General features: G+C 38.1%; 1 protein-coding gene across 1 annotated transcript; it reads left to right on the top strand.

The window, feature by feature from the left end:
- The first annotated feature begins 10,021 nt into the window (after nt 1-10,021).
- Nucleotides 10,022-10,606, top strand: H2AL3 (H2A.L variant histone 3). The gene has a single exon (XM_006169542.3). The coding sequence runs from the start codon at nt 10,140-10,142 to the stop codon at nt 10,491-10,493; it is 354 nt and encodes a 117-aa protein (XP_006169604.1). The 5' UTR covers nt 10,022-10,139; the 3' UTR covers nt 10,494-10,606.
- Nucleotides 10,607-20,965: the final 10,359 nt, after the last annotated feature.

Here is a 20,965-nt window from a genome sequence, read left to right on the forward strand (position 1 = left end):
TTAAACTGTCAGGTTATTGATTGATTGATTGACTGATTGGAAAGATTTTTTCTATAAGGTGCATATGCTTTCTGGAGAGACAGAGAGAGACCAAGAGAGAGAAAGTGAGAAGTCACCCCTAAAGGACTTCTACCTCAGCAGACAGGGCCTTGAACATTGCCTGTTGACTTCTTCTGTTCACAAGTAGTTGAAAAGAGTCAATAAGAGAGCATGCTTCATGAAATTTAAAGTTCTTCCAGACACCAGATAACCTAGAACAAGGTACAGAAAAATGATAAAGTATAAATATTTTTAATTCTAAGAAGGTTGTAAAAAATGTGCATATAGGCTTACTATGCTGAGATACTCTTTTTAAAATTTGAGGAATAATGTAAGCAAGAAAGTAAAAGTTAAGACCCAGCTGTAATAGAGCAAGCTGGACTCTGCCACTAGACAGGCTTAGGCCATGTAGGATGCCTGGGTTCTACACCTGACCCGCACTACAAAGTAGATGAGTAATGCGTCCTTGTAGTCCTGCTTCTTAGGAGGCTGAGGCAGGAGAGCTGTAAGCTCTTGGCCAGCATGGTCTACAGTGAGATTCTTGTCTGGAAGTGTCAAACAGGGTAGCATGGATCTGCGGTCAGAGCTACTCCAGAGAGTGAGATAGGAGATTCATATCTCAGTGAGATCTTGTCTAACCTCCTCCTTTCCCACATACACATACAGAAAAAAGAAAAAGTTAAATCAAATTACTCTCTAAAAAGATATGTAGTAGAAACTATTCAAACTTAATCATAGGCCTTTTTTTTCTTCTGCTTCCAAGAAAAAGGTAGATGTTAATTCTGCCTTGGATATTTGAAACATTTAAAGAGAGTTGGGACTGGACTGGTGGCTCATTAGCAAAATACAACCCTCTGTAGAGCTGACTACGTGGGAATGTTGTGGGTTTGCGTCCAAGGACCTCTTGAAAATGTGGTACATATATATGTACAATGATCCAGCACTAAGATTGGGTGTGTATTTCTCACTACTTCTCTCACTCATGAAAAAAATAAACTTTTAAAAAATAAAATAGAGACTTTACTAACTGGTGTATTAAGTATAGACAATATCTGATTATGATTTGATGACTAGTAAATAAAGAGATACATTTGAAATACTATTCCATCTGATACCTACTTTGCATTTTAATCTTTCATTTATTCTTTTATAAAATAAAATATATTAATTAACTTGGTATCTGGTAAGCAAAGGAATGTTTCTTCTGATTTTTTTAACCAAATTTCTTCTAAAAAGTATGTGCCTTTGTGATGCTTTTGTTTTATTTTGGTTCACTATTACAAACATTCTTTCTTTTTTATTTTTTTTTAAGGTTGCCATAAGGTGCATGTGTTCACTGGAGAGGAGAGAGACAGAGAGAGACATGGAGAAGGAAAGTGAGATATCACCCTATGGGGATGACCATGTTGCAATCCTTTCTTCTCCAGTCTCCTCTTGGAATTTTTAGGCACTCACACACACATGTCTGTTGTGATTTTCAAGTCACCAGGTCTGGGACTCAGACTGTGGTTGGCTGTGTGGGAATCCAGTGCCTTAACCACTATGCTACCTGCTGACTCACAAACATTCTTAATGACAGTTTTGCTAAGAAAGAAATTAGGAGTCAAAATTATTAATTTTTACAGGTAAATGAATTAAGGTGTATAAGATCAAAATAGGAGACTCTGTCAGCCATTTGACTGCATGGGATTTTCTCTCAAAGATTTCTGCTTCAGTGGACCTACGCATCATTTAAAAAACTAAGGTGACATTATGGAGACTATAGCTGCCAATTAACCATAGACTTATCAAATTCATTTTTAGCTTTTATTTTCTAGGATGTTAACATTGACAAGTAAGACACTGATGTCATAAATACATGTAGGTTTTTGTCCCATATAAAATTTTCATTGTTGTGAGATGATCACTGATAAAATTTAGGAGCTCTTATAGTCATTAACTTGGTAATTACAATGAAAATGAGCAAACAAGAACGATCAGCTCAAGTATGAACCAAAATAAGAATATTGACAATGAGGTTATTGGACCATGTTTAGCATTTTGAGGGGAGTAACAGATAAGAAATCTAGATTCTTGATGATGGATATACAAGGAATAGGGGCCTAAGTTTATTATAAAACTCATATTTGTGGCCTGACTCTCAAAAAAAAAAAATTACTTGGGACTAGCAGATGGTGTAACAACTATGATGTTGAACTCCCACATGGCCAACCGTAAAGCAAGTCCTGGACCCGGTGGCTTGAAAATCATGCCAGGTGTGTGTGCATGTGTACCCAACATCCCAGGAGGAGAATGGAAGAGAAGGGATTGCAGCAGAGCCAACCCCCCTGGGCAGGTGATTTCTCACTTTCCCTCTCACTATTTCTGTCTCTCTCTCTGGTGAGCACACACACCCTAAGGCAAAAATTTCTAAAAAAATATAAAATGCTACTTTACAATATATAAAGAACATCATTTTACTTCATGTATCCCTTCCTATATCTGAAGGGAGTCTAAGTGGACTATTTTTCCATTTTTTCTCATCTGGAATTGATACCCAAAGCTGGCACCTTCCAGGGGCTTCTTCTCACATGAAAGATTGCCTTTATGATGCATTTCAATGGGAATCTAGTAGCCCCAAAGATGGGCCCTTATGTGGATTTAAAGGTGTGGACTCACAATGAGATAAATTTGTGGCTGACATCCATAGAGTATGAGCTCTGGGAGGTCTTCCTTCGTCCTCACTCAGGGCTTAAGTTTCCACTTATTTATTTATTTATTTAATTGGAAATCGACATTTTATTTTTTATAAAGGATTATTTTATTTAACTTTATTTATTTATTTATTGTAATTTGACTGAAGAGGGACAGAGTGGGGGCAGGGGGTAGTGAGAAGGCAAGCCACCAGGTCCAAGGCTTGAACTGTAGTTGGCCATGTGGGAGTCCATCCCCTTTAGCCACATACCACCTGCAGACCTGGAAAGCAGCACTTTATAATTGTATAAATCTATGTGGTAAAACTAATGTTTTATTAGAGAATACAATGTGGGATGATTAAATCCCTTCATATATGAAAGAAGGTAAAGATCAGACGAAGCACAGACCTAATGTCCTACAAAGACAGTGGCCGTTCCCTCTCTTCTCTGGTTTTCACAGACCTTTCTCCAATCCATGTTGATTTATTCATCTTCTGCTGAAATCTGATGCCTTTGCAGGGGCCTAATTAATCTCTCAGAAAATGATGGATGATCACTTCTTGTTTGATGGCATTGTTCTCTATATTTGACAGTTTTACTGTTCAAAAGCATTTTAGTTTGTCTTCACTTTTATCCGTTTACCTTATTAGCATTTTTTTGAGATCTTTTTTTTTTTTTTTCAGGTGTGGGAAGTCATCACTCTAGGTATTCCACTGTCGTCATTTCCTACAGTCTCCTGAACAATCGCCTCTGTTTGGAAAGGGTAGAGGGTGGAAAGAATGTAAGACATGTATGAAAAGCCTCATGTTGTAATTATCTACCTTCACAACTGGAAAAGTTAATGTTCATATTTTACAGAGGAACAACTAAAAATTTAGACATAGTAACAAAAATTCTTGCTCCAGAGAGTTACAAAAGGATTGGTATGTGGCTGAGCTCCAGTTTTAAGTCGGTTCCCAAACCCATAGTATTTTTCAGTTCTCTGTGAACTTTGGAATATCATGTCATTATAGGCAGTAATTGAAAAGTGAAAGCAGTAAGTTTTATTGTGGCATCTTTGAGTAGCACTTGTTCTACATTTGGCTGTATCAGTTGAAAGCTTTCATTTGAGGGTTAGCAAAAACATCCATGTAGGTTTCTGGATGTATTCTCTTCCCTGAACTCTCCTTTCATTTGGAAACAAACATATGGCTTTATTTCCCCATAGGTGTGGACTGTAACCCAAGCTGAGCTGAACCAATCATAATATCCCATCCCCCTACCATGATGATTGGTCCCAGAATGGGCTCTTCAGCCAGACAAAGGCAATTAGGCTCCTTTTCTGGGATATTTTTGCTAAAGTGTCAGAGAAACATCTCTTGAGGCATGGAATTCCACCTGACCATATTCCCTGGTCTATGACATAAGCTTTTCAATTTTAATAACATTTTAAAAACAATAAAGGCAGCACGAGAAGAATATAACAGCTTGTATACCATCGGGATAAAGCAGAGGTGAGAAAGAAGGAGAGAAGAAGCCAGGGTGAGAATAGTAGGAGACAAAGAGAAAATGATCCAGTAACTTTGATTCCTGGAAACTTCCTTGGAGTTTCATCCATGTCCTTTCTTGGTTATAAGAACAACAACAAAAATGTTTGCCCCTAAAGTAATTTGATTCTGTTTCTGATATGCTAATGTTTTGTACCCTAAGATTCCTAATACATGTAACTACCCCAAGTTAATTAGGCCATAATAGGTCTTATATTCCTATCACTAGGCACCTTTTTAGTAAAGGAACAGGAAGTTAAGGCAAAATACAAGCATGTTTTATGATCTTTCCAAGGGTCATGTTTAATATGGCATGGGAACCTGTCTCAGCATACTCTAAAAAACACTTGTCTTAGCATGTAACCCCTATGCTTTAATACAAACTCTGTTAATAAATATCTCTATTAGTTTGGACATGCAGTGTCTGTAATCTAATCTCCAATCTTAAAATGAAGGAACAATTAGAAACTGTCTTAATTCTAGCTTTCCTTCCAGTTATAAAGCCCTGTTATTCCCTAACATGCAATGCTTCTTGGATAAGCTTCAGTCGCTTAATTAACGATGGCTTAGAAATGTCCTTAAAGGTGTGGCATAAGGAAAAGGGGGGATTCTGTAAGGATTGAACTGAACTGTAGGTTGGTATCAACCTGATGAGCATGAATAGTTCAGTTTCTATGCTGCAGTGAAAACATAGGAAACCACAGAAAAGAGGGCAGGAAGAGGAGATGGAGGTGTTCCTGAGGGAAGAAACGCACCCTACAGATAATCTTATATGGGATATGCTCAACTCTCTGGGGTTAGAGTCAAAGGTAGCTATAAAGCTGTTGGGTCATATGTTTGGCTGTTAAGTGAGGTTGAAAGTGACTTCCTAATTTCCATTGAAACTTACCTATGAAGGAAATTAGTTTTCACCCAGTGACCACAAGTTATGTTTCCTAAAATGCAAAAGTTAAGACAGCATAATCCTCTTTTATATAATAAATGCATGGAAATACATTCTTGTCCCCTTGAGCTATTCATATTTTAACAAAATAATATGCACACTTCAATGTGAGATGGTTTTTGATAACACATTACATTGTATTAAATACCTGCATTCTCACAACAGCACACTCCAAATCAGGTCCTTTGGACTGTGGTGAATGATGTACAGCTCAGTGCAGGGCTTTCAGGGCAGTGAAGTGAAAATATGACTCACTTTGGAGTCAGACAGATTTGATTCCCAGCTCTAGCCCCTATTACTTTATAAACTCGGGTGAGTCTTTGTAACTCTAAACCTATTTTCTCATATACAATGTGTGGATAATAATTCCTAACACGTAGGGCTGCTGTGAGCACTAACTCAGGTGACTATGTAAAGTACCTGGCACACAGTAGGTGCTCAGAAATGTTCATTTCTTTCTAAATAATTAAACCTGACTCAATGCATAAGGCACACTACTTGTTTATTTTCTTTTATTCTTAAGATGATGCCATGCTTTTTCCTTTTTCTTTAACTCAGTGAAATTTTTGTCATTTCTGTCATTGGTTAATTCTTTATATCAGTCATACTCTTCAGTTGTTATCTGGGTTTTCAGGACAGTATTATCAATAAAGTTTGTGCAAATCAGGCATTCAAATGGGTGTTTGTACATCTTTGTAGGGTGCAGTGTGGTTTTTTTAAGCAGTATATCTTGTATAATAATGAAATCAAAGATAAATTTATCCTCTTCAACATTTAACATTACATTATGTTGTGCACATTTTATATTCACATCCTTTGGGGTTTATTTTTTGGGGGGGCAGGCAGATGTACACATTGAATTGTCAATGATACTTTTTACTGTTTTTATATACTCTTCATAACTTATTCTACTTGTTTATATGAATTCTTATGTCTGTTAATCATATTCTGCTCAGTCCACCCACCTACTGGTCACACAGCTTCTAGTATCTATGGTTACTGTCTCAACCCATGTTGATTTTTTTTCAGTTAATTAGATTTGTCTTTATACCTATATTGTTTTAATTCAATTTTAATTGAAATACTTCCAGGCTTTTTAGGACTCTCAGATGCAAAGACTCAGGATGATTCTCTTTTTCTCTTAGTTTATCAGAGTCTAATGATTAGGGTTTATTCCTCATTGGTTTGTTTTAGTTTAGAAAAGAAACAGATTATCACACGAAAACTAGATTACTTTTATTCAAAAGGGTGGACAACTAGTGAATGTTAAAGTAGCTAGAATAGTTACTCTTTAAGTAAGATGATTAATGTGCATGTAAAACAATCTGTAAGTTATGTTGTGGTTTAATTTATGTTGACATTGAAAAGGTTTTCGTTGTTGCTGTTTATCTTTTTTTAGTTGTCACAAGGTATGTATACTATCGAGAAAGGAGAGATGGGAGAAAGCACCTCCCAGTGGGATATGATCATGCCTAATTTCCTTCTTCTCCATTTCTCCTTCCTGTAGGGATTTTGGGCAGCACAAAGGCGGATATACCCAGTATATTTTGTTTGGAGAGTTTTTCTTTTCTATTCTTTTCTTTCTTTCTTTCTTTTTTTTTTTTTTTTTTTTTGCTATAAGGCACATGTGCTCACCAGAAAGATAGAGAGAGACAGAAAGCGAGAAATCACCTCCCAGGGGGGATGGCCACATCGCAATCCCTTCTTAATCCCTTCTTGGGCATGCACACACAAACACCCGGCATGAGTTTAAGCCACCAGGTCCAGGACTCGAACCACGGTCGACTACATGGGAGTCCAGCGACATAGCCATTATGCTAACTGCTGGTCCCCCCCAGTATCTTTTTAATACCATTGGAGCTGAATGTCGAACCATATGGTTGACCATGTGGGATCCAGCTCTCTTAACTACCAGGCTACAGGGGCCTGCTCTTTTTTTCATTTTTAACCATGCACAGAAATAGGGAGCAACTGTCATCACAGCAAAGAGAAATTGGAGCTTGATACAGACATTTAAGCATGGATGCTTAAATCTAGATCAGACAATCACAGAAATCATAAAACCTCTTGAGTAAATATAAAATAATATGAAATTTATGCTTTTGTTTTCAAAAAATTTCACACAAATTCTTATACAATTATAACAACAAAGCTATGATGTGGTTATGACTTTCCCCATCTTAAAGTGTAGAAACCAAGGAGTGAAATGCACTGGTTTGCTTACTGGATACAGATTTGACTAGAGATTTTAATTCTATATCTAAATCCAACTAGGAGATTGAGGGGCTTTGAGGAGATGGCAGTTTGAACACACCCTGGCTTCTCTGCAGTTCAGTTCTAGCCCACCTGGGTTCATTAATGTAGCTTCTAGGGCTGGAGAGCAGATGTCTTTGTCCCTTGCTTCTTGGTAGTGAGTAGTTGGGAGAAGCTTCATCTACCTGGCAGCTGTGACAAATGCACAATCTCAGCCCCACTCCAACATATAAATCAGAACCTACATTATGATGATAACCCCCACAAAACTGGTTTAAAATTAAAGTGTTAGAAGCCAGCCTTAGATAATGAAACTTGGGTTACAGATTTGGAAAGCCTGGGGAAGCCATAGGATACCCCAGGACAAAGAATAGAAGCTTGCTCATATGAGAAAGCCTCACTCTGGAGATTCTTGAGATCAAGGAGATCTTGGTCCCCAGGGATAAAGGAGAAACTACAAAGATGAACTGGTTCTTACCTACCTTGTGTTTCTCTCTTTCTTTCTTTTCTTTATGTTTATTTATTTCTTTCGGGAGGGTAAGACAATCTCCCTCAATAGGGTATCATACCATGATCTTCCCCAAGGCTTCTCAGCCAGCCAGGATCTTGTGCATTCCTCGTGTGTACAGCTGGGCCACGAAACTGAACTTTGATCTTCCAGCATCGCTGAATGGTACACTATTTATGTACCACTACGGAGTGTCGTTAGAACTTGAAATGACAAGGATGAGGAAGACAAACCCCTGATATTTTGGCAGGGAGCTCACACACTAGCTTTTTCCCTCTGTTGGTTCACCAAGGTAGACACCACATTACCTTCCACCATTTGTGGTGTTCCCACCACCTACGATATTCCAACATCTGAGCATGAGCCCAAGAGCAGTCAAGGAAAGGGATTTGCCTGAACGATTCTGAACTTCCATCTAAGGAAGTCCAGCAGGCAGAAACACTCGAAACAACCCCAGAATGAAAAATAGAGATGAGGTGTTCCTTTCTTGGTCAAGGAGACCACGGCACTGTACCTGAATGCACATACCTCTCAGGCAGGGGACTGTCTGTAGCAGGAGCTGCCCCTGCTTTTTGCACTGCTTCCCTGGCACTTAAACAGCTGATGCTCCTCTTCATGCAGCTCAGCTGTGACAGGGCTCTCATGTTGTTGCTGAACCTTCTGCAAGTTGGGTCTCTCTTAAGATATTTTGAAGTCATGTGCATCTATTCAGTCAAACCACATGGAAGAGCCTTGGTATCAACAAGAAGCAGCAACTGCTAACAAATGGTTTTTCACAGGAGTTTGAGAAGGAGGTGGGCCAAGCAGAAAGTAAGCTGTTTACCCACCAGTCTGCCTTCAGCCCCGCATCAGTGATCTAGACTTTCCTGGGCTCTGACCAACAGCTGAATCTGCAGCTGTATATAAGCTTCTTGCCCCAGAACTTCACTCAGAAGAAGTATATCCTCTCCTACTCTCTGTGGACAAAGTGATGAATAAGGTAGACAAGCTTCTATCATCTTGGATTAAATAGGCAAGAATGAAATGAGTATTAATAATTTATGATGTACTTATTTTATTTCCAAAATCTTGCAAAGCCAAGGTTAAGGAGTCTATGTGAGGATGCACTGGGGGAATCTAACTGAATCTGGGAGATAAGGCTAAGATTTCTAGAACTTAAGGTTAAACTGATACTAGCAGGTGAAGAGGAGAGGCCAGGTGAATAAAAGCATCCCGGATTTCAAGCTCTATCCCAGAAGCAATGGGAAGGCACTGATGAGTGTAAAGAAACACACTGTGATGTGTCAGATTTCGTTTTGAAAACTGATTATTTTGGAAAATGGGTTGGAATGGAGTGAGGGGAAAAACAGTGAAGCAAGAAAGTGTGCTGCTCCAGTGGCCAAGGTGAGGATGGTAATGCCTGGGACTAAAATCACCAGAGTGGATTACTGGAACAGTGTCAGGGATGTAAAGGTGAGGCAGAGGGAGAGGTCAGGAATGATTCCCGGGTTCCTGACATAGGCAGTTACAGTCATATGTCCCCATATGTGTTGGTAGAGCATTCTGGAAAAGGAACAGATTTGTGGAGTGTCTTTGCTTTCAGCTTAATACTTTTAAAAAATGAACACATTGTATTAATTTAACTCATGAGAGAACAACCAGATGTTAAAATCAACTCCAAAGAGAATCAAAGGACAGACATAAGAATACTGACTAGAGATATTAAAATAAATGTGGAAATGGAGATAAAACTGACTTTATTACAGCATAGGGGATGGAATTTCTGTTGTACATGACATCCAGTATATCTATCAGTAATGTGAAACTAACAGAGGAATGCAAATGAACTCACAAGGAATGCAAAGCTAGGATCAAAGAAAATGGAGTGTTGTCCTGAAGACAGGACAATGTGTCCCTTCCAATTCCTTTTTTTTTGGGGGGGGGGGGGGGGGGTGTGAGAATGTTGAAGTAGAAAGTTAGAGCTTTCTCAAAAAGAGGGCCCAGTCATTAGGGTGACCAGATTTCTAGGCTTAGGCCTGATCAGAGGACAGTGGGCACCAATGACATCACAAAGCCAAGGTTGTCACAAAGGCGACTCTCTGAAAGTGAGGGGCCAGAGTGCAGGGATACAGTAGGTGTAAGCACTGGTATCCTCAGAGGCTCTTGCCAGTGAGAAAATCAAACTGGGCCATCTGGGGCAAAACCCAGCAAATATCATGGCTGGCAAAAAACGCAGTGGAGGATTCTATAGGCGCAGGAGGCGAGCCATCACCCGCTCCAGACGAGCAGAGCTCCAGTTCCCTGTCAGCCGCGTGGACCGTTTCCTGAGAGAAGGTCAGTATGCCAAGCGCCTGAGCTCATCCACTCCTGTTTTCCTTGCTGGAGTTTTGGAATACCTGACGGCCAACATCCTGGATCTGGCGGGCAAAGAGGCGCATAACAACCACAGAAAGCGCATCACCCCAGAACATGTGGAGAAGGCCGTGGACAACAACATCCAACTCAGCTGCCTCTTCGAGGACGTTGCCAACTCTCGGGTGGATAAGATGCCCCATCCCAAGAAGAACTAGTGATGCCTGAGTCTCTAAGCCTGGAGGGATCTCATCTGCAGCTTCATCCAGCCCTCAAGACTCCCATAGCTGAGGTCCCCTGCTGTTGCAAATGGCGACACTTGTCATTAAAGGATTTAAATCCTTAGAAAAAATAGAGATGAGTGTGTTTTCAACTATACTAAATATTTGAGCAAAGAAATAGCAAGCTGAAAAAGTAACAAAGAAAATGTATTAGTATTTTAAAAGATAAGTATCATGTTAAGTTTCTAATGTGAGCAATAAGTATTTTGAGCATATTAAGAACTTATGAACCCAAGACCATCTGGTGGGGTGGTGGTTGAGGTACTGGACTCCCACATGGCTGACTGGGTTGGAGTCTTGGACCTGGGGACTTACTTTCTTACTTTCTATTTGTCTCTCTCTCTTTCTGTCTCTGCTGAGTGTGTACCCTGAAGGAAATTTAAAAAAAAATGATGATAAATAAAATTTAATAAATAAATCTTTTAAAAAATAATGTAGTAACTGATTTCCATAAAATCCATAAGATAAATTTTAAAAATCTAACATCTTCATCATAAATGATAATCCCCCTTTAAGACTTTGTCTCATGTATTAATGGTTCTATGGTAAAGTTGTCATTTTTAGTAATTGTTATTACATATATGAATGAATCTCTGGATACATCTGTGTTAGTAGTTACTATCCATTTACTACCCAGCCAATCTAACTCTAAATATGAGTTAACATCTAGTGATACTATTCCACATTGACATATATCGGTTGAACCAAAGACATGGTTCCAAATCGTGTGATACTTTATTTAATTCTCCAATTCTTCCAGTGTCTGGGGTCTTCTGAGTCTCTTTTCTCACCAGGCTCAGAGCAGTATCCAAGCCCCACAAGTTGGCCAACAAAATATATGATCTATCCCTATTTGTTCTCTTCTAAGATAAAAACTCATAATCTTGTTTAAAATAAATCAATGAATAATACTGATGTACTGTATTTCTTTTCCCTTGAAGTATATCTATTCCAATAGATTTTATTCATTGAACCTAAAACTGTTCTTGAACATTCAGCACCATTTAGGATCAGTGGAAACGGTGTTTGGAATCAGATCTTTCTCTCTGTTCTCATCATAAACGTGGTTATTTCCTTTTTTACAGATACAGGAAATTCTGACAAAGCAAGATCTTTTGATTTCCTATTTCACCCAGAACTTGGATCTAACTAAGTAACTTTGTAATAATATCTGACATCAGATATTCTTGCTTTTTAAAAATGTCCAAATTGGGACCAGTAGATTGCGTAATGGTTACATGGCCGGACTCCCACATAGTCAACCATGGTTCGAGTCCCAGACTTGGTGGCTTAAAATTCACTCCAGGCATATGTGAGTGAATGCCCAAAATCCCGAGTGGAAAATGGAGGAAAGGGATTGTGACATGGCCATCCCCCCTGGGGGGTGAATTCTCATTTTCTGTTTCTCACTGTCTTTCCAGTGAGCACACGCACCCTATAGCAAAATCTTCTCCACGTACCGTAAACCAAAATATTCATCCCCCCAAAAAAAAAAAAAAAAAAAAAAAAAGTCCAAATCAAGTTTACACAAGAAAGTAAAGTAAGCAAAATACAATCATCTCACAGAATTGAGAAAATTTATTATAATGGCTTTGTGATTGCTGCTATCAGTGTGATAATCTTGGAGAAAATCACAGATAAAAACAACTTCTGGGGGCCAGTGGGTGGGATAGTGGTTAAGGCACGGGATTCCCATATGACCAATCACAGTTCAAGTCTCAGACCTGGTGGCTTGAAAATCACACTGAGCATGTGGGTGTGCATGCCCAAAATCCTGAGAGGAGAATGGAGGAGAAGAGATTATGATTTGGCCATTCCCCTGGGTGAGTGGTGGGGGAGGGACAGAGATAATTTCTCATTTTCCTCTTCTCTGTCTTTGTCTCTCTCTAGCAAGTCCATGTACCCTATGGTACAAATCTTTAAGGAAAAAAAGGACAAAGAATGTATCAATGTCTTTGTTTAAAAAAAATTACTTTCTAATTTTTTTATAATTTTGCAAAGATTTTGCTTTCTTCTTAATTATTAGACCCACATTATTCTACATGTTATTATTTTAAATAAGAACATAAAAATATTAATTTATTTGGGTTTTATCATTTTAATTCAATGGCTTTTGAAGCATAAGTTTTAATCTATAACTGCAAGGTCACTGATATTAACTCCTTGTCCCATCATTAAAAATTATAAAATTGAATCCGTTTCCAGTACAATCTATCTTCTTAAAGTTTTTCCTCCACAATCTCTACAATATTGCATCAGAAATGTACTGCTGTTTCACATAGAAAGGGATAAATCTGTGCAAATGTGAATGATGTCTCCTGAATGCCAATCACTTGGAAATGGGATTTCACCCTCATAAATATTTTGTCTCAAACAGAAGGAAGAAAAAAACTTACACCCTATTTTTTTTAATTTTTATTTTTATTATCATCATAATCTTTGTATTACATTAAATTACATATAACTTTACAGTTTATTACATAGCTTTTCACCCTCTTCACACTTTATTTAACTTGATTCCTACAACCTGTTCCTAAAAGTAAAAAGACCTATAAGAGCATGTAAAACCAAAGCATCAAAGTACAAAAATAAAATTATACTGAGAAATTCTATTCTGCCATTGCACAAGTACTTTAATTTCTTTAAATATAAGAGGCGTTTAGTCTGTGAGTGGAATAAGTAAAATCCTCCCACTAGAAGAGAAATAAAGTTAAAATAAGCCCACTGTTTTTTTTCCTGTGCTTTTCCTTCACTATCAACATGCAAACTGCCTTTGTCGGAACTAGAACATGATACACCAAGATTTAGAACCTTGGCTTTAGACCTTCCAAACAAAGGATGTTGGAAGGGCCTCGAAAACAAGTTTTCTCTGATCTTCTCTTGCCCTCCTTTCTCGTGCCTCTATTTTTCCCCCAAAACAAGTCATAGAAGCCCTTTTTCCCTGAAACAAGTCATATTCCCTAAGATGGATAATAAAAATTATGATCAGTCTCCCACATAAAATTTTTAAAATGTTTTTATTTCACTTTGTTTTTTACATTCAATCACATTATTTAGCTTACAAACTGAATATTTCAACATGTGAATATTTCTCCCTATTCCAGTTGATAAAGCTATAAAAGTATCTTCAACAGCCACTCTTTACCTTCTCCCTTCTCTTTTGAAGACCCCTTTTCCAGAAGGGTTCAGCCTCTTATCTGAAAGTCTACACAGAGAGGCCAAGAAGAATCTAAACAATTCTTCCTGGGTTTCCCCAACCCCTCCTCAGACTATTTCCATTAGACCATATCCTTTGATCCAATGACATTCTAAGATGGCTGTCCATTCTTCCTTGAACCTAAGCATAAAAATAGACAATTTTTCCTAATCTTTGATTTTCAATCTTAAAGACTCCTGTTTCATGCAAAATTGTGATTAAATAAGCATAGGCTTTTTCTATTTTCAACCTGGCTCTTATTAAAGGCATGTTAGCTGTGACCCTTATCAGGAGTGAAGAAGTTATTACACCTTTTTTCTAGATGATTTCTAGGAAGACTTTTATAAGATTAGCATCAATCTATGCAAAAAAATATATATAACAATTTCTCCTGTGTATTCAAAATTGTTGAATGCCCAAGAAACACCTTGTTTGTAGTTGATAGCATTTATAAAAGGAAAGAAATATGCTAAATTTTTAATTTACTCAGTATGCTTTTTATATGAATTTATACCTTTCTATATACTCTCCTCAACTCTGGGTCCTTGAAAAGACACACAAGAAAACTAAATGAGAAAAAAAAAATGTTATGCGAATATATTATTGCAGGACTGGATTAAAGAATGTGTTACGGTTTTCTATATTTCTCCCTGACCCTAGACCTCAATATTTCTTCTTTCTGCATGTCCTTTATCTGCTCCTCAGAGGGCAGGCCAGGAAGCTAGAGGATTCTGAGCTGCCGAAGACGATCCTACAATATCTGGTATCTGAATGGAGAGGTCAAGTGTCTGGCACACCTGAGCACACACAGTTTCAGGAATTGCAACACAAGAAAAAAATCTGTAAGAGCCACCAGAAAGTTTGCACTCAGTACCTAAGATACAGTTATTTCAGTAGCATTAGGAGTTAAGTCAGAGGGTACAGTTGTTATGAATCAGTATTTCCTAAACATAGTTGACTATGAGAATTATCTGGAGTATGATTAAATATCGGATGCAAGCCCTCTCTCTAGAGATTCTGTGTCAGAATATTTGGATTGGAAGTTGAGAATTTTCAAATTTACTTCTCATCAGTTTCCAGGTAAGTCTTGCATATAGGCAAATGTTTGAACCAGTGTTAAATTGTTAAGAGGAAAAGCCCTACCAGTGACAATAATGAAGGAACCAATAGCTGTTCAGTCCCATATTGTGCAAGACTGTGTAAAGTTCTTTACTTCCTTTTATTAAATGATTACTCATTTTATAAACAAAGCAACTGAGGCACAGAGAAATTAAATTAGCTGAAAGTGTCAAAGCAAGGAAGTAGCAGAACCAAAACTCACACTCTGTTCATCTCTTTCTGTTTTCTAGATATACTTTAAATTGTGCCACAATCAATTGCTTTTATAAAACTAGATAAAGGATACTATTTTAAAAAAGAAAATTTCCTTTTAGTTTGGCTATGTTTAATGCCTTTGCTTTATAAATATACCTAGATTCTTGAAATTGAAAGCTCCTGTAGTCCTAGGAAGAAACTCAGTGATGTCGATTATCTGTGGAAAGGTTTCATCATGTATATGGGAAAGGTCTCATTGTGTATATTGAAAACCCCATCATTTGTTTCCACGCTGGGCTGAAGCAGTGTGATTTTCTCACTGGCAGGCCATTCATCACTTCCCATTGGCCATCAATAATTGATTAGTGAGATTGGATTCAGCACAATGCAGATCAGCCCATGTTATCAGCCTGGAGTGCAATTTGTGTCAACGTGTAACCCTTTAATCTCTCTGCTTATTCACCTCGATAGACTGACTGTCTGAGGATTTTCACTTGCTTCTTTTGTATCAGAAAAGAAAGGAAAAATTGGGAAAACATGAAAACAACCAACTGTCTCTGTTTATACCAATGTTCCCCAAACAATTTGTACCTCATAATGAGTTTTTCATACCGTACCAAAAATCAAAGGGCAAAAGGATACTTTAAGGTGAAGGAGCCAACCCATAATGGTTTTAAAGCATAGCCTCCAGGTCATCTCATGTTCTCAGGAAAAGGATGAAGATTCTCAGACTGATTCTTACTCTCTTTAGAAACTGTGATCATCCTCTCACAGTTCTAACTTTCTGATTCTCGATTTTTTAGCCCTGATTCCTTTCTTTAAAAAAGTTGAGAGTTCTGGGGCCAGCAGTTGGCGTAATGGCTATGTCGCTGAACTCCCATGTAGTCGACTGCGGTTCCAGTCCCAGACCCAGCAGCTTAAACTCACACCAGGTGCATGTGCGTGCATGCCCAAGATCCTGAGAGGAGAATGGAGAAGAGATTGTGGTGTGGCCATCCCCCTGGGGGGTGATTTCTCGCTTTCTGTCTCTCTGTCTCTGTCTTTCTGATGAGCACATGCACCCTATAGCAAAAACCTCTCCAAAAAAAGAAAAAAGAGAAAGAGGAGTGTTTATGGGGTGGTTTCAACTGATACTTCTATTTCTGCAAGTGAGGCTCACCAAATTTGTCTTCTTCTTTGGATCTGTACTGAGGAGAAATCTTTCTCTATTTATAATGCTTATGATTTAAAAAAAAATAAAGATTCAATTGACATAGACTAATAGGGTCTCTCCTTAGTCTCAAATGGGCAATTTTTTTTTTTTGAAACATTATGCTCAGGAGGACGAATTGGAACAGGAACAAGAACAGCCAGTTTTGACAGTCTATGATGTGCCAGACTGATCTAAGTGTGTAAAGGGAACTAAATGATTAATTCCTCTTGGCAGTTCTAGGAGGTAGGTACATTTTTCTTTTCCAAGCTATGGATGATGCAACTAAAGTAGAAGAGGTTTTATGGGTCAGTCTTATCCAGAATAAGAACAAGATTGGTGTGAATCTTGAACGTGCACTCTTAGACCAAGGGGCATTTCCTCTATTGTTTTGCTGGTCACAGGCTTCACTAGTGGACCTTTTCTCAATATTGGAAAATCATCTGTTGACCTTTTGTTCTACTTTGGTCAGTTTTTCTATCATTGCATTAACAAAAATTTTCTCAAAATAAATTATAAATTGTTTTTGTCTCCTTTCCCTCAAAGACATTTTTATTCAATATGTTTGAGTGTGTGAGACTGAGAGCCACTTGGTGGTGGTGGTGGAGGGGGGGGGCTACAACTGGTGGTGGTGTTGGACAAAGGTTTTCATACTCCCAATCCAGAAATCCAAAGCAGATCAGACCCCTCATCACTCAACAGAACAGAGAAGTAAAATTTTTGATGAGAGAGGAAAGGAAAACTATTACAATGTGGCCACACTGGGAAGTCATGTAAGAATATCTTCTACTGGTCAGTTGATTTATATATAGGGGAAGGGGGATGCTACGTGGCTTACAGTTATCTATAGAGAAGCTTAGGAAAGCATAGATCAGGTTATTTTTTAGCTGGGGACAGAATAAAATAATTTGTCTTTAGGACAGGTGTTTAAGTCTTAGCTAAGGGGCACAATCAAGCAATCCATCTTCAAAAACAAGAACTTCTGCTTGTGGCTAGGGCAGAGCGTCCCTCATTCCAGCATTCCAAGATCCAGTTTGGTCATTTATCTCTTTGGAGTTCCCCTGAAACATCTCAGAGAGTGTTCGACTGAGAAACAGTTTTTGATTTTAGACAAAATAGAGCCAATCTTGCTAAGCAAGCCCCGGTTATAGTGGCTTCTCAAAAACAAGATTTTTAGCCAATTTTCTATCTCCTCCCATTACCCATTTTTGAGTTTCCTCACTTGTCATGACAAGAGTGCCAGGAAGGGCTGAGGCCAATACTCCTAGCACCAGCATCAACTAGGTCACATCAAGACCAGCTGTGGCCTTCGGTAATATCATTATTTTCCAATCTCAGTAAAAATGATCTCTGTGTATAAATGATATAAATGAAAAACTTAACTTCTTTCAGAATATGCACCTTTAGAGAAATGAACAAACTTTTGAGCTCAAAGATTGCTTGAGGCTTCTTAAAAATTTCTTCCACTCACCTAGGAAAGAAGAGGTATTATTTCTTCCCTTTTTCTTCAGTTTTGCTTTTACAATATAACCAAAGGCCCAAGTTCCTCCTTGATGCCCTCTTATAACTGCCAAAAATGTTAATAGGACACAAGAGTCCTCTTCAAAGAGGTAAGGGTGCTGCTCACCTCTGGACAATTTTGCAGCTATATATATTTGCATATATATATGGCTATAGACTTATCAGTGGCTAATAGGAGATTGAGAATAGGAGAATATTCGATAGGAAAGTGTAAAGAACTTTAAAAATAATCATTTAATTTAATTTATTACTATTTTTAAATTTGCTATAAGGCATGTATACTTACCAGAGAGAGAAAGAGAGGTAAAGTTTGAAAGCTACCCACCAGGTCCAAGACTTGAACTGTGGTCAGCCATGTGAGAGTCCAGTTCCCTTTAACTATCATACCACTTGTTGACCCCAGTCTAAAGAATTTTTATGGTGATCTAAATTATGTATAATACTGTAGTAGTGAATATATGACAATATATATTTCTTAAAGCCCATAGACGTGTACAGCATAAAGAATAAACTGTAGAACATGCAAAAAATAAGGAAAGAAAGAAAAAGAAAGAAAGAAAGAAAAGAAAAGAAAAAAGAATTAAAAAAAGAAACTCAGCCAAGAACCAAGAATCACAGTATATAATGCATTATGACAAAACAATCTATGGCTTAACTTTACTGAAGAAATTTCTGACCTCAGTACCTTGGTGCTTTTATTGGAAAATGTGAGGCTAAAGCAACAATGATGAATGTGCACATAAACACTGTACTCTGATTGGTAAAGTTATACTTCATGGGCGATGGCTTAAAAATTCTGAAGCTGCTTTGCAAATATACTGAGGTCAAAATAAATAAGTGAATGGACAGTGGATGGTAGGAGCAATGTTTCTCACTGCTGGAGATAAAAATTACAGAGGAAAAGACTAAGATCCTTGTGTATGTGATTGAACAAAGTGACATATGCGTACTTAAATACTTAACATAGATACAGGATAGACATAAAACTAATTATAAGTTGCATATATATGCAAATTAGTATACAGGCACATATTTCCATGTATACACAATTTACTCATGTTTTTATGTTTATAACTATGTTAAGTATTCAAGTATGTAACTGATGCTACTGAGTCTAATTCCATACCACATCTGCTCTCACAAAATATATTTTTTAAATGAGTCTAAAAAAATGTGAGAAGGCCAGCAGGTGCCATGGTAGTTAAGGCACTGTACGTCCACATGGCTGACTGCAGTTTGAGTCTGGACCTGGCAACTTGCTTTCTCACTTTCCCTCCTTCTCTTTTTCTCTATTTCTCTGGTGAGCACACATTTCCTGTAGCAAAATTTTAAAATAATAATAATGAGGGGGCCAAAAGTTGGCATAATTGCTATGTTGCTGGACTCCCATGTAGTAGACCGCGGTTTGAGCCCCAGGCCCAGTGGCTGAACTCATGCCAGGCGCATGTGTGTGTGTGCTCAAGATCCCTGAGAAGAGAATGGAGGAGAAGAAATTGCGGTGTGGCCATCCCCCCTGGGGAGGGGTGACTTCTTGTTTTCTGTCTCTCTGGCAAGCACATACACCGGATAGTAAAAAATCTCTCCAGAAAAAAAAAAAAAGATAAATAAAATTAAATACAATAATTTAAAAAATACAAGAGCCTAGGGAAGGTAGGTGGTGGTTTAGTGATTACCAGCATCATGCCACTGTAGCATTTGTTTTCCCTTTCTCCAGAAGGCCATCCAGAGCCACTCTAAGAGGGAAACTGTCTGTGGTAACTGGTTTGATGCAGGGCCAAATAGAGAGGGTTCTGTGCAGAGTCTTCTAAAAAAGTGTCTTCTAAGTATGTCCCAAGCAGTAAACTCTTTTCTTGTGATCTACCTTTCTTAAGAAATGAGAAGAAAACAAAGTGGTGAAGGCCGTAAGGCTATCAGCTTTTCTATATAATCAGTCTGGCAAAGAAAGCCATTCTGTCCTGCAAGGACAGCCTCTGCAATTTCAAAAAGCTATACTATCACAGACTGAGCACCCCTTGGGTGGATATAACTCTCTCTCTCTCAGGCCACGGAACTTTCTAAAGAGACAAGGAAAAAACATAGTTTGAGACCAAAGGGACATGCTGGCTAATTGCTGGAAGCCTGGGAGAGAGGCGAGTGGGTGCACTGTTTGAGGTCTGACAAGCGTTTCATAAAGTGAGTTGGCACCATGTGTGAAGAAAACGTGATCACCTTGAGAAAGTGCTGCTGCCAAAGTTGTTCCTGTTCTCTGATGATTAGCAGGGCTATTTATCCCTTTTGTGATTACTCTTGAATATGTGACACAGATCCTTTGTCATCAAAAGAAACACTGTTTTTACATTCCAGGGAGAACAGAAGAAAGGTTTAATTACTATCCAGGCATCTGCTTCTTTGCGTCATCTTTTGAATAATCACACAGACCAACACATCCAGATGGCCAGGCTGCCTTCCTCACCTTGCCTGTCCCTCCCTTTCTCATGATGAAAGGGATTTTGTTTTATATCCAGAAATGTCACTTATTGAAAGATGATTGGGAATGTGGCTCCAAATGCTTTGGGAAAAATGGAAAAATAAATGCCAGTAACGGGAGAGCACACAACACTCACACTGAACGAAATTCATGCTGAACAATGGGTGAACTTCTCCCTCAGTCTAGTAGGTTGTTCCTGGATAATTGAGTTGCTTTTTCTCTTTAGGCAAAGTCATTCCTCTGCCACAAACTGGAAACGCTGTTTACCTGTGCATCAGAGACAGGATGGGTCTGATTTAAATATCGTAAAATTGTATCTGATGAAAAGTAATTTGAAGATAGCTGTTCCTCTGGGACCCAGATAACTACAATAAATTTAAAACTATCAGTAATGCATATTGGTGCACAAAAACATATCTCAAGTTATTTTCTAAATAGCACAGAAGCCAAGACATGTTATTTAGTGCCTTTTTTAAAGGAGGAGAGGTTTTTTATGATCAAATATGTTTAGGAAACTTTGCCTATGAGAGTACTTCAAAAATTTCAGGGAAAAATTAGATGAAAGCAAATTTTATTTTGGTGCAAAAATTGTTTTATAATCCATGCATTTTTTAATGATATGTTCTCTATGAATGTTTTAAAGATCCATCATATCTCTTAGAGATTCACAATAAAACCCAGATATTTTATAGCAATTGGTTTAAAACTATTCAATACAGGGG

Source organism: Tupaia chinensis, unplaced genomic scaffold (genome assembly GCF_000334495.1).
Source record: "Tupaia chinensis unplaced genomic scaffold, TupChi_1.0 Scaffold147282_1, whole genome shotgun sequence".
Lineage (NCBI taxonomy): Eukaryota > Metazoa > Chordata > Mammalia > Scandentia > Tupaiidae > Tupaia > Tupaia belangeri.

Coding starts and splice junctions, on each gene's coding strand:
- H2AL3 (XM_006169542.3), top strand. CDS start 10,140: ATGGCTGGCAAAAAACGCAGTGGAGGATTCTATAGGCGCAGGAGGCGA.